Source organism: Typopeltis vanoorti, chromosome 15, assembly GCF_054136105.1.
Source record: "Typopeltis vanoorti isolate ZY-2024b chromosome 15, IOZ_Tvanoo_1.0, whole genome shotgun sequence".
In the NCBI taxonomy this organism is placed as follows: domain Eukaryota; kingdom Metazoa; phylum Arthropoda; class Arachnida; order Uropygi; family Thelyphonidae; genus Typopeltis; species Typopeltis vanoorti.
The window spans coordinates 89,464,878-89,486,362 of NC_143563.1; the positions used below are offsets into that span (position 1 = coordinate 89,464,878).

A 21,485-nucleotide genomic window follows, 5' to 3' on the forward strand; every position below is an offset into this window, starting at 1 on the left:
TGATGTTTAGGTTTCCAATCTAAAGTAGCTTTTCTCTTTTCATTATGTCACCTTCTCTCTCTAATAACATAAAGAAATTCTCTATCATCCCTACTTGAACCTTATTATTTTATGTGACTCCTGCTGCTTGAAAGGTTGTAAACCTATACTACTTTAGAACTGTGAGCGTGCTAAGGATTTTTTTTGCCCATTTTCGCATGCCTGTTAGATCAAAGGCCAGTCACAACCAGGTAACATGGGTGATGGGGCAATTAATTTTATCCACATAGTATATTATGGCTGTCAATTGCATGTGTTCTTATGATCAGTTTATTTATTTATTTATTTTTATTATTATTATTATTATTATTATTTTTTTATAAACAACCTGAATTTCTGAGAGGGAAAATCCTGCTTACACATTATAAAACTGGCTTACTCACCTTCAGTCAAAAAGCCTCATAATAGTTATTATATGTCCAAGACAGGATTCAAATCCAGATCTTTTCAACGAAAGGGTTCAAAACTTTAAATATGTTTTCATTCATTTTTACATATACATAATCTGGAAATCCTGCTCTGGAGACCAAACATAGAACTTTTTCAATCCTCTTCAGGCCTCCAGCAGTGCAGTGGTCTCACATCAGATGATGAAATTCATTAACTACTGAAAGACATCCATGCCCATGTTGGGATTCAATCCAGTAAACAGTATGATGGTCTCACTGGGTGATGAAATTCATCTCCCACCAAAAGACAAACATAAACATCTGTGCTTATGATGGCAGTATTTAAACACCTGCAGCTTGTTGGTTAGAGTGGATATTTTAGCTGCTCGGCCAACCAGACTTCATCTATGGCACCATAGTCAAAAAATAAAGTTTTTTCCTCCTTTTCCCATTATGGAATCTGTCCATATTACTTTACTTGAAATTGCCTGCTATTCAATAATTTTATTTTTTTATGTATAGTGTTGAGCACTATAGGTACTACTTTCTTTTCTCCAGTCTAACATATAACAGCCATTATTTGCAAGTGTATCCCATTTTTGTCTTTATTTGTCTCAGTTTTATCATTTATGTCATCTTGGATATCTGTAATTCCTCTGCTAGCTTGAATTTTTTTTCTATTGATGCTTTTTATGTTGATGATAACATCTTCATTTCCTTTAACTTTGTGGTTGTTTGTTTTAGGATATATTGGAAAACCATAATGAAGGGGAATACTTTATTTGGTTGGTTTATTTGAATTACTAAAAGGTATAAATACGCGAACCATCATTAATAAGGTATGTGAGGATGGGAAATATAAAGGAGAGAAAGAACAATGTGAACAGAAATACTTTCATTACTGGCAAATAAATTATTAATAATTAACATTTGTGTTGTTATATGTGTGTCATATAATTTGCTGAGTAGAGTTGAATAGATTGTGATCCTGTAAATTCTAGGCACATCTACATGCATTTATGATGGCATAATTAAAAAAATAATAAAAAACACTTTTAAGGTTACACGGTGATTAGCATTCATATTTATGAATTTAGGGACACAAAAACACATGTTGAAATGATTATTTTACTAATTATTAATAAAATAACACTTGATGTTTCGACCCCTGTATTGAGGTCATCATCAGAAGGATACATGTGTATAGGGAACCAAGCTACATGCTTTTGCACTCTATAAAGGTAAATTAAATCTACTCTGGTAGTTTAATAACTATAGTGAAGAGCTAATCCATTGAACTAATGATGTTGATCAGGTGATTCTGTTAAGCTTGATAGGAATACGTGTGGTTTAGGGAGCAGCAAATCATCTTTTAAATTTGTTGTGCTTGTTTGTGTATACATTTATCTATTTTATTTAATTTCACTTGGTTTTCTAAGAATTTTCTTTTGTTTACTTGTGATCAGTATACACTTTTTACACAGTAATAGGATAAATAAATACTTTCCAATCATCATTCGAATTATCTACTCATTTGTACATCCTACATTGGTTAAGTTTTTTTTTTTTTTTTTGTCAGCAGCTGTTCTGCCTTATCAATAATAGATACCCCACATATGCTGGTATTTTGCTGTAGATCTACTTCTAAATTCACAATTGGCATACTATCGGACAAACTTTTATTCCAGTGGCAGACATCTTGGAATAGATAAAGAGACCAATAATAACTGTATCAAATTAAGCCCAAAATTGTTGCAATCTAGTCCGTGCAAGTAGGTAAAGCAGAAGCTGTTATTGTTCGGCTCTGCATAGTTCAGTCATCTCCCACTTCTTCCTCTTGAAGGGTGATGATGGTGTGTGTGTGTGTGTGTGTGTGTGTGTTCTTTAATACTGGACTAGCCATCATTCATATTTTAACCTACCACCCTCATTTTGCCAACAAGCACAGTCATTATTTTAACTGTATTCATAATGTGTCTTTGTTTTTTAACTTTTTACAGGAAATAAATACATTTCACTGTATGTATTATTTTTATTTAATGATTTTTTTCTTTGTTTTTATCTCTTTTATACGTTTTTTTTTTGTTTTAACTCTTCCTTTTCATATCCCTTTTTTTTCCCAATTGCCTTCTATATGCCTGTTTACACTTGTTTATTTATCAAATTACTTTAACCTTAAATACTGCTAAGAGCATTACTGACACAGCATGAGCCAAATACTTATTATACAGTTAAACTCTAAATCAGTTAATTAACCATATACAAGCATTAAAGGGTGTGTGATATATTCTTGAAACTACTTTGTATTAGAGATAGTAATATCAAGTTTTTCCACTTGGGTACAAAGTAAATTGTACTAGATATGAAATTATATTCTTGTTTTCATCCTTCACCTAAGTGCCTGCAAACAAAGCATGAAGTAGCTTCACAACAAGATTACTTGTATATATGGATCGTGTATACATAGGTTGTAGATACTAGGATAAAGGATTAAAACATGTATATAACATCTTGTCTAGTTTAATTCACTTTGTAACAAAGTGGAAAAACTTGCTGCAACTATCTCTGATCCAAATTATTTTAATTATATGGTGATACTCCATTTTCCTACTTGAAAATATTGAAATATATTTTCAATATTGTATATTTAAAATATATGACCACTTCACTGATTTAACTTTAGTATCTTTGTGAGTAGCAATCCCATAATGCATAGCAATATACAAGTGTGATAGTGAATGTGCATTGTGGGATATTATTATGTATTTATGCATTCGATGTGAAGTCAGCAGCCAATATATACAATTGGCCCTATTGAGAAAATACTTCTTACACAAAGAAAGATATAATTTGTTGAATATAATTTACTTTGTAGCTTAGTAGAAAAACTTTCTGAATAGCTATAAGCTTGTTAAGAGCCTTAGTTTGAGAGTTAAGGGCAGTGTAATTAATGTTATTTAGCTGCCATGTGGGCAAGATTATGTTTGGGCTGTGTATGTTAATAGTATATTTGTCACTTCTAGCTTGAGAGTCTTGAGTCATGTAATTTGTTTTTATATTCTTGAAATTGGCAATAGTGATCCTTTTGTTTCTAGGGTACTTTAATTGTATGCCATGTAATGATATTTCAGTAGTGTAAGTTTTGTTGATGATGTTGGCATGTTTTTGTTTGCATTTTTGTTTTGTGTAAGAAGTCTGATATGAGAATACTGCAATCACAGTAATGTTCAATAAATTTAATTTCAAATAATGAATAATGCAGCTGATATTGTTGGTATTGCATCTGAGTTGACAGGCAAATTTGTAAAGAATACTGTGACATTGGAATATATTGGATGCTGCTGTTTCTTTCTTTTAAGGTTACATGGTATTCATCATTCGTAGTGAAGAATTTAAATCAGCTATCAGCTAACGCCTTTTTATTCCCGTATATACGGGAGTAGGCGAGGCCATTTAGCCCTATCTAACTTTTGGAGACTGAGTGGGCAGTTCAATCTCCACTGGTACCCAATCAGAGACAGATGGCCCAAGGCTATCACTAATTAAGCGGTACGCAGTGAAGAGAGACGGCTCAAATGTGCTGCCATCTCGTGGTCTCTAACCCTAACACAATATATTTAATGTCTGAAATAATGTGGGGTTCTACGGTCGATTTTCTTGAGTTTACAGGACGAAAAACCCGAGTTTCCGGGAGGAAAAACCTGCTTGCCCGTGCCAGAGATCGACTAACTCGGGAACCGGTCGAAAAAAGGCTTAGAAAAATTTCCTCTAGTCGCCGACTAGACTCGAAACCAAGACTTCCTTCGTGCGGCCTAGCGCGGTGGTGTGCAAACGCCACATCCACTGAGCTACACAGGCTCTTGTGAAGAATTTATGGAGACAAAAATACACGTGTTGGAATGCTTACTTATAATTAAGAAAATAACACTTGACATTTCAACCTCTGTTAGAGGTCATCATCAGGAAAACATACATAGGACAGAAACTACACAACACCACACTAAAGTAAGATAAATCTAAATGCTTTGTTAATTGTTTACCCTAGCCTGTTTACCTCTGCTGAAAAAAAAAAACAGATAAAATAATAATAAAATAAATTTTTTATACATATTAGTATAATAATATACAGATGATTGGGAAAAAATGTCTAAATAAATAAAAATAAATTTTTATAGCAGAGCTACATAAACCACATCTCTACAGTCCTCATATATTAAGGTTTTCTTGTGTTGGGGTTCTGTAATCATGTTCTGGATGCTATGTACTTTGCAGATGGCTCCTCCAGATTCTTGGAATTACTAATCCACCATTCTTTTTGCTTAGATTCAGATGATGTTTCAACATTTCACAAACTTCTCTGAACTTTCTTTCAAACTTGGTTTTGGTGTGCGTAGGGACTTGGTGCCTTTCTAGTTGATTATGTGATATATTTCAAGTGCATACTCTGACAGTCCTGGTTTTCTGTAGTGGAGGAATTTAATGTGGCATGTATGTTTGTCTTTTCTTTTTGGGATGGTGTGCCCTGTTTCCCGTATGTAGGGTATCATCATCAGTTTTCCTGCTGATTACCTTGATAGTGAGGTCAAAATTTCTAGTATTATTTTCTTAATTATAAGTACGGCAATACTCTAACGTGTGTTTTTGTCTCCATACATTCTTCACTGTAGATGGTGTTATTGTAGTTTTGTTTTAGGAATGCCAGAAGATATATTTGATGGCTTTATAGATGGTATCTACACATGGAAATTTAAAAATTTTTTAAGTTTTTGATTTGCCTGATGAGAAACATGATTTTGGAGATAATAGTCCGTTAGCTGTTGTGGATATTGCCAAAGATGGAAGATATCTTTAAGTTGTGTGATTTCTACAGTAAGGATGATAAGAGGAGAAGTGCAAGTTATTAAAGTAATATTTTAGTATTATAAACATTCATATCAGAACAGGATTCAAACCTCAGCTGATCACTGGTAAAGCAGAGGATTTTGTTCTGGCAATAGAAACCCTTCTGAAACCTGGAGTATTTGATATACCTCTGCTTTACATCACTTAAATTAGAGTAAGAAATTCCACTGTCTGATTGAATTAATAATACTGACTGAGAGAGAGACCAGAAAAATGGATAGAGCATTGACTTTACCACTGCGGACAGGTTTTAACTCCTCTGGGGTAGTCTTTAGGCGGCATGTGATGTTTTCATTACCTGGTATGACACCACCACCATCCTCACTGAGGATGTTAAGTGCCATTTAAAATAAAAAATAAATAATAATTTCCATAACATTTTTGAATTATCTAATGTTTATTCCACCCACAGTACTAATGTGCTGTAAATTGGGATATTGCTGGGTCTTGGAAAGATTGATGTTTTTAATTATCTCTTTACTAACTCTAAACCTATTCCACTTGTATTTAAATTCTTATATATAGATATACCAGATCCCTGATGTCCATCACAGTTCAATTTTTTCCCTATATAATTCACACCTTCACTAATAAATAAGTCACACCTTCACTAATGTAAATCTTTAGTACTGACACTATAGTCTCTTATATTATCATTCATTATAAGAGTAATTGAACCCAACTGTTTTTGCCTATATACTATAGACTGAGTAACATGATGACAATTTTGTTCTAAATGTGTAAACTAATTTTTAACTTATTTGGTTGAGTTTCAAAAATTTAAATAATCATCATAATCTTGCTAGACTCGGTTTCAACTTTGAATGCAAATAAGTTATATTTAATGGAATATTTCTTATATATTTATTCTCCAGTATTTTCATTTAAATAAAGGAGGTTTAAATGATATCTATGTAGTGAAAACTGATATATGTGAAGCTCTTATTTTTTTTTTTAAATTTATTATTACTACTATTTATTTATTTTATTTTTTCCCTTTACAGTATTTGATTAAGCATGGTATTAATGATATATCTCGTGAAAACTTTAGCTTCAGCACCAAAATTAATGTTGGTGAATTTTTAGAGCGTGGACCGGGATCCACTACAGAGGTATGTAATTGTTCATATTAAACATGATTTTCATATAATCTAAGCATGTTAAATAATAATAGTTCAGTATATAAATAGACTATGAACTCACTGTTAATTAACTACTCTGATTCATAATTATTTCCTCTAAATAGGCATATTTAATATGCTGTAATAATGTAATATGCTGTTCATAATGGAGAATTGGCATTAAATAAAGGTGGCAAATTATTTTTATCACTACTAGCCTGTTTATGTTTCTATGGCATGATAGATGCCATAGTAAAATGGATACCAGTTAGTCCAGATAATTAGTAATAACAATGGGATTAGAGCTATTAATTTTGCACCCTCCAGAGGGCTTAATGTTAGTAGTACATACCTTCCCTTGAAGACATATCCATAACAAACTTGAGTTTTCCCAAATGGAATAGAGAAACCAAATACAGGGTGTTCGGGATAAATTTGACAGTTTCGTAAGGAAAAAGAAAATCTTCTTTGTATCTATTAAATTTAATGAATTGACAAAAAAACATTACAGGCAGAGTTAATTACAATACTATCAACAAGATTTACTCAAAATAACCACCATTAGCATCGATCACAGCTTCAATTCTGCTTCGGAACCTCGAACAAGCTGATGCTACAGTCTCCCTGGGAAGGGCCGCAAAAACTGTTTTAATTTTATCCATTAACTGGGCTTTTGTATTACTGGAAGTGCGATTGGTGTCTTTTTCAACTGCGCCCCATACAAAATAATCCATGGGGTTAAGGTCTGGGGAGTTTGGAGGCCAAACATTTGGGCTGGTGAAGTCGTAGAAATTTTCAGACAACCATTTTTGACTTTTCCCAGAGGTGTGGCAAGGGGCCGAATCCTGCTGCCATACATACGGCCTACCATTGGCTACCCTTGTTATCCAGGGCTTGACTACAGTTAGCAACTCCACGAACAAAGCCCGAATTCCAATGCCAGGGTTCTTCAACACCTGTTCCTGCAGATTTGCGAGGAATTCTGCTGTACGAATGCAATCAGATCGTCTGCTAGGGATCTTTCTTCTTGCTACATCCTCGTAGTCACCATTGCAAGTCTCTAGTTCATGCCTGATTGTTTTTACTGTATTCAGGGAGCATTGGGCAGCAGTCGTAATATCCTTATTTTGATGGCGGGCACGAATCATCATGATACAAGTTATTCTCTTCCATTATTCAGGTGGGTTCCAGCTATCCATCCTTTCTGACATCTTGTATATGAATGAAGAAGGGTCCAAACTTTTAAATGAAGAGAAGTGTGTGTTAATACATGTAACTTACGGAAAAATATAATTAATTATAAATATGTCAAATTTATCCCGAACACCCTGTAGATCATGTAATGATAAATAATAGGCAAAAGACATCCACAAAAAATGTCCATACCTATGGAGGAACTGATGCAGATACTGATCGTTACTTGGCAATAGCACATTTCAGGCTAAAAATCTCTGTCAGATGGAGAATTGTTAACTGAGAAAGAAAAATCTATTGATATAATATTGAAAAATATGAGGGTGCGATCATACAAAGAAAATATACAGAAAAGATAAAGCATGAAATACAGTATTCAAACCAACTTATATCTGAGAGAAATATAGAAAATAAATAGACTCAAATCCAAAATATTATTACTCATTGTGCAGAAGAAATTCACAAATAACAGATGAACAACAAAATTGAAAAACAAATGGTTCAGCAATGTATGTAAAGAAGCCATAAAGAAATTTAATAAGTTATGAATTGAAGGATTTTAATTTAACTAGTAAATTTGACAGAAATTTAATTAGTAAAATATTGCAGTGAGAGAAAAGGCTGACAGAGGAAAAAAATTGAAGAAATGTAAAATAATACAAATAAGTCAGAAGTTTTTCAGATGCAGTGAGATACTTTTAAAAGAGGATATAAACCACAAACATGAAAACTGACTAACAACCAATTAAAATTAATTATCCAAGAAAAATTAATTGTTGAGGAATTTAGAGAATATTTTGAAAGACTTCTAAACAGGACTACTAAACTATATCCAGGCTATTTTTCAAAAACTAGAACTCTATCAAAATACCCGTAAAACCAGAGAAATGTACCAGGTAGCTAATTTTTTATGCACCAAAGAGAGGAATCCCAAAAGACTAATAATAAAAGTTAAAAACAGCAAGAAACCTGAGGATAGAATTGAAGAACTCTTACTGTGGAAGAACCACTTAAAAACTGTTGAATAATTCACCTTGCCAAAAATAATAATCCAAAAAGAAGTTCTTATATAACAATTTTGCAATGCAAGAATTTGAAACTGCACTGAAACCTCAGAAGAATGAGAAACCACCTGAATTAGATGATATAACAATGAAAGCTATTAAACATGGATGAAAAGCGCTTATCCAACATTCCATCACAATGGAGAGAAGGCCTACTAATGCCAAAGAAAGACATTCTGAACAACCCAGAAAATTTACAGAAGAATCACATTGCTTCCTACTACACTGAAAATCTATAACAGGATTCTTCTAAACTGAATTGAACCACATGCAACACCACTTCTACTCAAAAATCAAGCTGGTTTCTTGAGAAACAAAAGCACTTTTAAACATAGTACTGTCTTAGAAAGTTACTAGAAGGAGCAAGCGATAAAAACCTACTCTTGATATTAAACTTCATATATTTCTCAAACACTTTAGATTCAATCAATAGACAAAGGAATGTTCAAAATTCTCAGTTATATATCAAAGTAGTAGCAGAACCATACTAGAATTATCATGCAAGGGTAATGGTTAATGGAGAGATGAGTGAGAGCTTTCCTATTTTCACTGGAGTTCTTCAGGGGGAGACTCTTTGGCACCATATAATTTCATTATTACACTTAATTATGTATTAACTCACAGGAAATGGGTATGGTATAACTCTTGAAGATTTGGCAGGAAAAACCACATAAGTGGTCTTTGTTTTGCAGATGTATTGATTGGCTCTAAAATTCAGACTGCCCAAAACCACTTAGATAATTTATATAAAAATGCAGCACTAATCAAGTCTGCAGTCAATAGAAGTAAAACTAAAGTCCTAAAGAACAGAATAGAAGGAAATATTAGGTTAAATGACTACATTCTCGAAGAAGTAAATGATTTTCAGTACCTTGCTTCCTACATAGATACTCTAACTGACATAGTGAAAAGAAAACACAAAGCTCTTTAGTTCCATAAAAGTTTAATATCTGGAAATCTAATATCATCACCACAAATGCCAAAATTCATCTGTACAAAATCATCATTGAAGCCATATGTGCTTATGGTGACTAGAACATGGAACTTCTCTACTCACCAATCAGTTAATATCATCAATAACTTTGAGACAACATGCCTTCAAACATTACTAGGATATACGTAGCAAGATGACATTCCTAATACTGTCATTCTTGAAGAAAGCCAGCAAAGATCCCTAACAGAAACTATTAAAAAAATAAATAAATAATCAACTGAGATTCTTGTGACACCAACTTAGATATCCACTTACACCTATGTTCTGTATTCTTGCTCTCTATAGGCCAAGTAATGGACATTTACTATTTGGTACAAAACAAAGAAACTTGGCTCTTTCATCAAAAAAAGAAGATCCTATCATAACTAGTAACTGTATCTCTCTTTTCTACACTGATCTGGAAAAGAATTAAGGTTTATGCTTCAAACATTATAGGAGAAAGAACATCAGCATGGCTTTTGAAAGGGAAAAATCGATTCAAGATCGTACTTTCACTCTCCGACTATTAGAATTGTTGGAGAGTGAAATTGTAATTTGTAATTATCAAATTCACATTATGAATTTGATAATTGCATCTGGTATTTGTGGAGTATAAATCATATGATAACAGTACATCGAAATGCACTATAGAATGCAACGAGACTTTTTTAGAATACCACAAAAGTATATAAATATGGTAAGACTGTAATCACCACACCATCTATAAGGTACATTTACACCAGGAGTATTCGTCAAGTTTTGAAATAACATCTGCCAAGGAGATGCTCTCTCTCTCACCATTGTTCAGTCTAACACTGGAAAAAGTTAGAGACCCAAATGAACATGATGGATGGAAATAAATGGGAACGGTATACTATTTGCTTCAGCTGATGACATTGTTATCCTTGGAGACTTGGAAGGTCGCTTGGTGTCGCACTGATTAGATCGTCGGCTTGTCGAGAGCTCCTGAAAAGATTAGTAGTATTTTGTGTTAACATTAGATATTTTACTAGAATTTTAAGTAGTATTGTTTGCTTTTTGTTTCTTGGTGTTTCTGTGAAATTTTTGCGTGTTTTCTGTTATTTTAATTATTATTTTTAAGATAAGATAGCGTACACATGGCACCGATAAAGAAAAAAATGGCGGCCAGGTCGCCATGTTTGTTTAAAAGTTTTGATGTAAACGAATTTATGCAATGTTCTGTCTGTGAGATGTATGCCTTGCGAAGAGCGGTGGGAGTCTGGTTAGAAAGTGATAGTGGAGTTAATATGTGCAGAAAGTGTAAAGAGAATGAGGATTTCAAGCATATTTCGTGTGTCGAGAGTGATATCGTTAACGATAGTCAGAATGTGGAAAATGGTGGTGTGCTAGAGAATTGCGTGGTGGTGCCAGATAGGTGTGAGAGCGTCGCTGAAAGTGTAAATGAAAGTAAAAATACAGAAAGAATGGATGATTTGATCGATAATGAAAATGGTGAGATAAATGCGAGTAGCGAAATTGCCCGTTTGAGCGGTGCGATACACAGAGCTAAAACACAACTGGAGCGTATGGAAAAATGTGTGTTGAACGTACCGACAAATAACCGGCGGAAGTCTGTGACGGCAAATAATAGAATGTTCGTAAACGTCAATAAAATGAAGGAGCGAGTGCTGTATGGGGATTCGCTATTAAGAGGTGTAATAATTGAGAGTTTAACGAAGTTGTACCAGCCAGGTGCGAACATAAAGGACGTCAGCGAATCTATTCGACTGCAAAAACAGAGGGTGAAAGAGATGATAATCGTGGCAGGAACGAATGATTTGAAAGAGGACAAAATGGAAATGATAGAGGATGTGAGGGAGTTATTTGAGGTAGCAAAAGAGAAGAGTGAGAGAGTTAGGATGGTGAGTATCTTACCGCGGTATGACAACGAAGTGTTTAGAAGGAGGGCCATAATTGCCAATGACTTTATGCGTGGGTTATGCATTGGTGTGGAATGAGTTCAATGGGCGAAAGGACTTATATAAGATGGATGGGTTACATTTGAATGGAGTTGGTGTACGGAGACTTGAAAAAGTGTTGATGAATGATGTGGAAGTGGATGTACAGACTCAGGGAAACTAGATTTATTAAGGGGGGGGTAGATATGCAGACTTTAGGGAGGCAGTTAAGTGTATGAATGAGTATATTATGCCTGAGCGAGTACAATGGACAACAAATCAGAATGGGATAGTTAGTATAAGGCATCAAAGTAGGGATGGGACAAATGGCTTCTGCGATTCATGTACACTAATGCCAGGAGTATTAGGAACAAGAAGGAAGAGTTTTTGGCCATGGTTGGCACTTCCAGGCCACAGGTTGTTGGTATTAGTGAAACATGGCTGACAGAAGATGATAAAGCTAGTGGGATTGAATGCGACGGGTATAGCGTGTTCAGGAGTGACAGGGTGAATAAAAAGGGGGGAGGAGTGTTATTGATGATAGCTGATGAGCTTCAGCCAAGGAGTATAGAAGTTGAACTGCAGGATGGGGAAAAAAGCACATTTGAGGCTGTTTGGTGTGAGATAGAATCTAGCAGAACAAAATATACAATTGGGTGCTGCTATAGACCAGGTGATGGAATAGATGGTGGGGATAGTATGCATAAGCAAATGTTTCACATTTGCTTATGCATACTATAGAAGAAATGAGTGGAAGGAGGGTAATTATTATGGGTGATTTCAATTATGGTAACATTGACTGGAAAGAGGAGAGGGCACATGGGAGGAAGGAATTGGATTTTATGCAGTTATTAAGGGACAACTATTTACGGCAGCATGTAGTGGAAAATACCAGGGGGAAAAGAGTGCTGGACCTAGTAATTGCAACTGAGAATGTGGCTGTAACGAACATGACCATGTTGCCACCAATTGGTGAGAGTGACCATAAGGTCATGACTTGGGAGGTGGCTAAAGGAGTCGAATTTACAATTTAGACAGGGTACATGTGGAATTACCGGGCTGGAAAGTATGACAAGCTTAGGTGTGTGCTTGGCTCAATGCCATGGCATGTGAAACTGCAAGGGCTGGATGTTGATAGTGCATGGGAGGTGGTTAAGAACTGTTTGCAAGAAGCAATGGTTGACTGTATACCAAGAGTCCGAATAATAAATCAAGTAGGGGTTAAATGGATGAATAACACTATTAAGCTTGAGCTGCAAAAAAAGAAACAATTGTGGAGGGAATTTAAGGAGAAGGGTGACCATCAGGCACAGGAACAGTATAAAGCTCAAGCCAGGATGGTAACAAGGGTGGTAAGAAAAGCAAAAGCAGATTACGAAAGGAAATTGGCCACACAGGCTAAAGAGAATCCCAAACAGTTTTTCAATATGTTGCAAGTAAAAGGAAAAATGCTCATGGTAGAATGAGCTTAAAAAATGCTGAGGGTAGGGAGGTAACCGAATCGGTCGATATTGTGGAATTACTGAGCGAGCACTTTGCAAGAGTATATCATCCAGGTGGTGACTTTGCAGGAATGGAAAAACCAACAGGTTATACTGGAATTGTGATGAATGAAGTAGAGGTAACTAGTCTATTACAGAACCTCAATGTCATTACATCTGTGGGATTGGATGGTATACCAGCTCGTGTCGTACGTGAAGCGGCTAAAGAATTGTCAGTGCCCTTGACCATTTCGTTTAATTTAAGCCTCAGGACTGGGTCAGTCCCAAGGGGGTGGAAAGAGGGGAAAATAGTTCTGCTGCACAAAGGTGGTTCCAAGGCTGCTGTTGAAAATTACCGGCCAATCAGTATAACAGGAATCATTATCAAGGTCTTAGAGAAAATAGTCAAGAGGAAAATACAAGATTGGATAGAAGAAAATGGGATACTGTATGGGGCAGCATGGTTTTGTGAAGGGTAGGTCATGCCTCAGTAACTTGCTCACGTATTATAACACAGTGACGGCTGGATAAGGGTAATGGGTTTACAGTGATTCTACTGGACCTTGCTAAGGCCTTTGATAGGATACCACATGGAATTCTAATTAGTAAATTGCAGCATATGGGGATGGACATAGGGTTGGTGAGATGGATAGGAGGGTGGTTGACGGAGAGATATCAGAGAGTGGTTTACTCAGGAGTAGAGTCCACAAGACGGCCTGTGACTAGTGGTGTGCCACAAGGATCTGTTCTTGGACCACTGCTGTTTAATTTGTTCATAAATGATATAGGAAAGGATCTGAGAGGAACAGTTCATTTGTTTGCGGATGATGCGAAGTTGGGTAGGGCAATAGTAAATGCAGATGACGTCAAAATTTTGCAGGATGATTTGGATAGATTGGAGGTCTGGGCTAAGGAGAATGGATGTCAATTTAATGTGGCAAAATGTAAGGTTATGCATTTTGGGGTGAAAAGATTGGCGGCAGTTTACTGCATTGGTGGAACCGTGCTCCAGGAAATTGATGAGGCACAAGATTTAGGAGTTTTGGTGGATAAGGAATTGAAATTTAGGGGACACATTGCAAAAGTGGCCAAATCAGCTCATCAAATCACTTGGTTGCTGAAGAATACGTTGACATGCTGAGACAAGCAGGTTATTGTTCCTCTGTATCGAGCCTTGATAAGACCCCATCTAGACTACTGTGCTCAAATTTGGTCACCTAGGTTTCTTCTTGATCGGGAGGAGGTGGAGAGGATCCAGAGGCGAGTGACCAAGATGATAGCAGGTCTGTGGAATGAACCTTATGAGAACAGGTTGAGGATTTGTGGGTTGCAAAAATTGGTTGATAGGCAGAGCAGGGGAGATATGATTGAGACATTCAAATTACTGAAGGGTTTCTATAAAATTAATTCAGAGGATATTTTTGAGAACAGGGCTGGTTGTGGGAGGACTAGGGGACATCCATGGAAATTGGGCAAAAGTGTGGTTAGTAAAGGTGTTAGAGCTGGGTTCTTTACACTTTTAGAGTAGTGAATGAGTGGAATGCACTCCCTGAGTCTGTGGTGGATGCTGTGACAGTGAATGAGTTTAAGGCGAGATATGATAGATACTGTATGAATGTCGAATAGTTGTGATGAATATGATTTGGGGCCTCCCTCGATGAGTCTAATGACTCCCTGGAGTTGCCCGTAGTAATAGTAATAGACTCTTGTGAGAATGTTATACACACTATGTTTAATTTAATCAATGCAAGTAAAGCTATGGTTTTTGTCATAAATGAGGAAAAGACTAACTATACAGGGGGTTCGGGATAAATTTGACATATTTATAATTAATTATATTTTTCCGTAAGTTACATGTATTAACACACACTTCTCTTCATTTAAAAGTTTGGACCCTTCTTCATTCATATACAAGATGTCAGAAAGGATGGATAGCTGGAACCCACCTGAATCATGGAAGAGAATAACTTGTATCATGATGATTCGTGCCCGCCATCAAAATAAGGATATTACGACTGCTGCCCAATGCTCCCTGAATACAGTAAAAACAATCAGGCATGAACTAGAGACTTGCAATGGTGACTACGAGGATGTAGCAAGAAGAAAGATCCCTAGCAGACGATCTGATTGCGTTCGTACAGCAGAATTCCTCGCAAATCTGCAGGAACAGGTGTTGAAGAACCCTGGCATTGGAATTCGGGCTTTGTTCGTGGAGTTGCTAACTGTAGTCAAGCCCTGGATAACAAGGGTAGCCAATGGTAGGCCGTATGTATGGCAGCAGGATTCGGCCCCTTGCCACACCTCTGGGAAAAGTCAAAAATGGTTGTCTGAAAATTTCTACGACTTCACCAGTCCAAATGTTTGGCCTCCAAACTCCCCAGACCTTAACCCCATGGATTATTTTGTATGGGGCGCAGTTGAAAAAGACACCAATCGCACTTCCAGTAATACAAAAGCCCAGTAAATGGATAAAATTAAAACAGTTTTTGCGGCCCTTCCCAGGGAGACTGTAGCATCAGCTTGTTCGAGGTTCCGAAGCAGAATTGAAGCTGTGATCGATGCTAATGGTGGTTATTTTGAGTAAATTTTGTTGATAGTATTGTAATTAACTCTGCCTGTAATGTTTTTTTGTCAATTCATTAAATTTAATAGATACAAAGAAGATTTTCTTTTTCCTTACGAAACTGTCAAATTTATCCCGAACACCCTGTATGTGCATTATAAGCATCCATCAAGATTGATCCAACTTGGTTCTTAATTATATATTTGAGCAAGTGGAGATAACTTTTAACTATTTAGGAATCAACATTACAATGATATGCCTGAAAAGATAGATGAGAGAATTGAGAAGACTAGTAGTGGATATTTTGCAATTTTACTCTATTGAAGTCTGGAATATTATCAAGAAAATCCAAAGAAAAACTCTATTTAAGCTATCTATGACCAATTTTATTATTATTATTATTATTATATGGGGGCACTTCTATGGATTCCGAAGGTTCATCACAAGAGACCCTGTCTATCAACACAATCTATCATACTCCTCCTTGAACTCATTTACAGACAAAGCACTCACAACTGACTCTGGCAACCCATTCCACTTATTCACAACTCTTCAAGCAACAAATCTAGTCCTCACACACCCCTACTAACCACACCTTTATTCAACTTCCAGGGATGACCCCTTGTTCTGGTCCCTCTAGCCAAGTGCTGAAACAATTCCACTGCATCTTTAAGCAACTTAAATGTTGCTGTCATATCCCCTCTTTTTCTCCTATCAACCAACTCCTGCAGTCCACACACACACACACACACACCCTAAATCTATCCTCATAGAGAACATTCCACAGGCTACTCACTATCTTGGTCACTTCCCTCTGAATCTTCTCCACTGCTTCCTCGACCCCTAGAAACTCACTTGAGCACAGTAATTCATATGTGGGCATACCAAGGCCTTATAAAGAGGAATAACCACTTCCTATCTGTATATCTTAATGTGTTCAGTAGCCAAGTAATCTTATGGACTACCTTAGCAATATGTCCTCTAAACTTTAACTCTCTGTCTACCATCACCAGTAAATCTCTAGCCTCATATTTTCTGGAGTATAGTGTCATCAGTGTGACACAGCTTGTAATCTATTTTTTCCAAAATGAATAACTTTACATTTCTCCACATTAAACTGACACCATTGTCATTTGCCCATATGACAGCCTATGTAAATCGTCCTGCAAACTCTGCACATCACCTTGATTAACTATTACTCTATCTAATTTCACATCATCAGCAAACAATTGAATATTTCCTTTCAGGTTATTTCCTATACATCTTTTATGTACAAATTGGTCCCAACACTGAACCTTGCACCATACCACTAGTCTCCTGTTTTCACCTTGATTTTGTCCCTCCATATACCACTTTTTGATATCTGCCCAGCGGCCACCCTCTTATCCACTTAACCAGTGTCATGTCATCCCCATTTTGCATAACACAGTTCCATGTGACATTCTGTCAAATGCCTTTGCAAAATCATCATTAAATTCCTGACAGAGGTACCCTCAAAGAGTGTACAGGACATGATAGTACTACATGAAAAATTTACATCATTGCTAACTTCCTATCTACAATTTTCCTCCAAATCAGTCTGTTACTTGTCAAGACTCCAACATTATCAGATCTTATATTTCTATCATCTAAGGCATTTTGTTCCATATCAATCCACCTATATCTTGGTCTTCCTCTGGGTCATTTTCCTGCCACCCTGACAGAGAACACTTGTTTTGCTAATCTTTCCTCGCCCATTCTGTTTAAGTGACCACACCACCTGAGATTAGCTCTGCTAACACATTCCTCGATACTGACAATGTCAAGTTCTTTCCTAATATCCTCGTTTTTTTACATGATATTGCCCTTGATCCCATCTGTTCACGCCTCCAATCTTTCTCAAGACTCTCATATCTGCAGTCTCTAGTCTTTGATCAGGTGTTTTACTTCTGACCCAGCTCTCAGATACATAAGTTAAAACTGGTTTGAACACTGTCTTGTATACAGCTAATTTAGTGTTCCGACTAATTTCTCTTATTCCATATGAATTTATTCAATTGACTTCCTACCATACAAACTTTGATGATTCTGTTATCTATTTCCATATTTAATTTACCATCTTCACTAAAAATCGTGCCTAAGTAGCTGAAATGTTTACTTGTTCCACAGGTTCTCTGTTCACAACGCAATTGACATTTTCAACAATTCTACCTATTTTCATTGTCTTTGTCTTTTTATTGCTGACCTTCATACCATATCTATTACAACAGTTATTCAATTTAGTCAGAGAATCTTGCAGATTTGTAGCGGATTTATTTAGGAGTATAACATCGTCCGCATAAAGCAAAGAGCTGACGTTAACATCTCCAATTCTGATATCGTTTTTAATACTACTTTCCTTCATAATGTGATCCATATAGATTATGAATAACAGAGGGGAATAATGTTCATCCTTGTCTGACACCAGATTTAACATTAAATCATCTTCCTGTACTTCAATTCTAACTGCTGACTTACAACTCAAATAAAGACTAAGTATTGCTTGATATAATGCCCCATTAACACCATATAACTGTAGAGTATTGAATAGCTTCTCTCTTGGCCCCTTGTCATATGCCTTTTCCAGATCGACAAAACTTAAATATAGATCTTTGTTATATTCCCATGCTTTCTCAACTATTTGTCGTAAAGGGAAGATCTGATCCTGACAGCTTCTATTTGACCTGAATCCAGCTTGTTCTTCACCAAGCTTTTCTTCACAATTTTTCTCAACCGTTTCTCAACTATACTTGCATATATCTGACCAAGAACACTCAATAGGGATATACCTCTGTAATTCTCACATTCAGTTTTATTTCCCTTTTTATATATAGGTACTATGAGAGTTCTACTCCAATCATTGGTCCAGGCCTTTTGAACTATGCAGTGCAACCACTATAATACTTTTATACCACCATACTTCAGCATTTCTGGTCGAATATCATCTACTACTGCTGCTTTTCCACATTTCAAGCCCTTGATGGCTTTTTCTACTTCAAGTATGGATATATATTCCTGACTGTGTGCCTGTTGAGTGTTTTTTATCACTGTGCTGTCATCACTGCTTGTTTCATTTAGCAATTTTTCTAAGTTGTTACTCCATACTTCAAGGATATCTTTTTCTCCCATTTTCATTTCACCTTTATCATCTCTAACTCCTTTTACAGCACTCTTTCCTCCATTTCTAGGTTCTTGCCAAAGTCCTCCCATGACTTTTATTTAGCTAGTTTTATGCAGTGTTTAGCTTTCTTTCTTATATTTGTCTCTGTATTTTCTAAGAGCACAAGCTGAATTATTTGCCAGGAACTCTTGATTTGCTTTCTTCTTTTCCTTCACTGCCTCTTTAACTTCCTGTGTCCACCATGGAGTTCTTATTTTTGTATCCTTGTAGACACCCTTCCCACATGCCTCTCTGGCTGAATCAATCAAGGTTTTCTTCAAGGCTTGCCACTGAATCTCAAAGGTTTGGTTCCTGTTCTCAGACTCTTTCATTTTTTTCTTCAATAAGCTCTATGTATTTTAGTCTACAGTTCACATCTGAGATTTGATCAACTTTTATTCGCTTTAAAACTTTCTTACATGGTATTCTTTTCAATACGAAATTCAGTTTTATCCTGCCCAAGACTAAATAGTGATCACTTCATTTCAAATCCTCTGTACACTCTGATGTCCTGCACCATGGAGAAAACATCACCATCGACAATAACATAGTCAATGAGACTTTTCTGATTTCTTGCCTCTTCTCTCCATGTGAATTTGTGCACATTTTTATGTTGGAACATGGTGTTAGTAATAACCAGTCCATGTCCTGAACAGAAATCCAACAAGTATTTGCCATTATTATTAGCTTTGCTCTTTTCTCCAAATTTTTCCAAAATATTTTGATATGTCTGACAATCATTTCTTACTCTGCTATTTAGATCCCCAACAAGGACCAACCTTTCCTTTTTCATTGTGTCAGTTGCTTTTTCTAAAGCATCAAAAAATTCCTCCACTTCTACCTTAGTAGAACCTTCTGTGGGACCATAGGCACAAATAAGTCTCATTATCCAATTCCCCATTCTGTTATTTGCCCACATCACTCTACTTGAGAAGGGAAGAAACGGAGTTGGAATTATCATCGATAAGGAGCTGAAGGGTGGAGTCTGCGAGATGTGCCGGAAGAATGATCGGATTATGGGCGTTAAGCTTGAGATTCGAGGAAGTGTGGCTACGCCCCACAAGTAGGTTTTGATGAGGCGGAGAAAGAGACATTCTGGAGAGAAAGAATCTTAGAATATGCTGTGGCCTTCAATCTGGCTATAGCTAACAAGTTCAAGAAGAGAGTTGGGCATGTGATAACCTATAAGAGCGAGGATAGAATGAGTCAGATTGACTATATTATGAGCCATAGGAAACATCTGAAGGAGGTGAAAAACTGTAAAGTGATTAATGGAGAAAGTATAGCGGCACAGCACAGGTTGGTTGTGGTAGACTGTGATATAAAAGGGGGAAAGAAGAATAGACTGAAGTGGTTGAAATTGGAAGAGGAAGGCCCAAGGAATAAGTTTAAAGAAAAGGTATTGAAAGAAATGAAGTTACCAGAGGATGTGGAAGAATGGCGGGACGTTATTAGTCGGAATATTAGAAAAATTGGAGAAGAGGTGTACTTGGTATAACATCAGGAAAGTGACCGCCTCACGATAAGGAGGCATGGGTGTGGAATGAGGAGGTTCAGTTGGAGATCATGGAAAAGAAAGAGGCAAAGAAAAAATGGGATATGACTGGAACTAAAGCCGACAAGGAAGCATATAGATTAGCGAAGAAAAATGCAAAGAGAGCTGTGGCAAGGGCAAAAGCGAGGGCAGTTGATGAGGTTTATGAAGAACTGGAGAGAAATGGTGGTGAAGCTCAGTTGTTGAGAATAGCGAAAGCCAGAGATAAGGCCTTGAATGACATAACATCAGTCAAGCAGATAAAGGATTCCTCAGGAGTAGTATTACAAGAGGAGGACAAAATCAGAGGAAGATGGTAAGAATATTTCCTTAAACTACTAAATGAGGAGAATCCAAGAGAGAGAGGTGTGAGGATGGAGAGGCAAACGAGAGACCGGTGCCAGACATAAGTAGAGAGGAAATGAATTGGGTACTGAGAAAAATGAAGAATGGAAAGGCTGTGTGGGCAGACCAGATACCTGGGGAAGTGTGGAAAAGTTTGGGCAGTGAGGGCATGAATATGTTATGGGATCTGATGAGGAAAATAGCCCAAACAGAAAAGATACCAGAGGAATGGAGGAAAAGTATTCTCGTCCCAATCTACAAAGGAAGAGGAGATGTTCAAGACTGTGGCAACTATAGAGGGATCAAGATGATGTCACACACATTGAAGATATGGGAAAGAGTAATTGAAGGGAGGATACGGCAGGAAACGAAAATTGGTGAGGAGCAGTTTGGATTTATGCCAGGAAGAGGGACAACGGATGCAATTTTTGCGCTAAGGCGATTGATGGAGAAATATAGAGAGATGTAAGTGGAGCTGCACATGGTGTTTATAGACCTGGAAAAGGCATATGACAGAGTAGCCAGACAGGAGGTATGGAGGTGTATGAGGAAGGAGGGGGGTGTCGGAGAAGTACGTGAGGTTGGTGAAGGAGATGTATGAGGGAACAGAAACTCAGGTCAGGTGTAGTGTCGGCATGACAGAAGGGTTCCTCATTGTCGTAGGGCTACACCATGGGTCAGTTCTTAGCCTTTACCTCTTGACCTGGTCATGGATGTACTAGTGGAGGATGTCAAGAAGGAGGCACCATGGAGCATGCTGTTTGCCTACGACATTGTTCTATG

General features: G+C 36.7%; 1 protein-coding gene across 1 annotated transcript in view; it reads left to right on the forward strand.

The window, feature by feature from the left end:
* LOC150098964 (bromodomain adjacent to zinc finger domain protein 2B-like) overlaps positions 1 to 21,485 on the forward strand; it is a 632,705-nt gene that overhangs the window by 153,119 nt on the left and 458,101 nt on the right. The window contains exon 9 of the mRNA XM_090405782.1: positions 6,335 to 6,442. Coding sequence (XP_090261908.1) covers positions 6,335 to 6,442 — 108 coding nt within the window. The remainder of the gene's footprint in view (positions 1 to 6,334; positions 6,443 to 21,485) is intronic.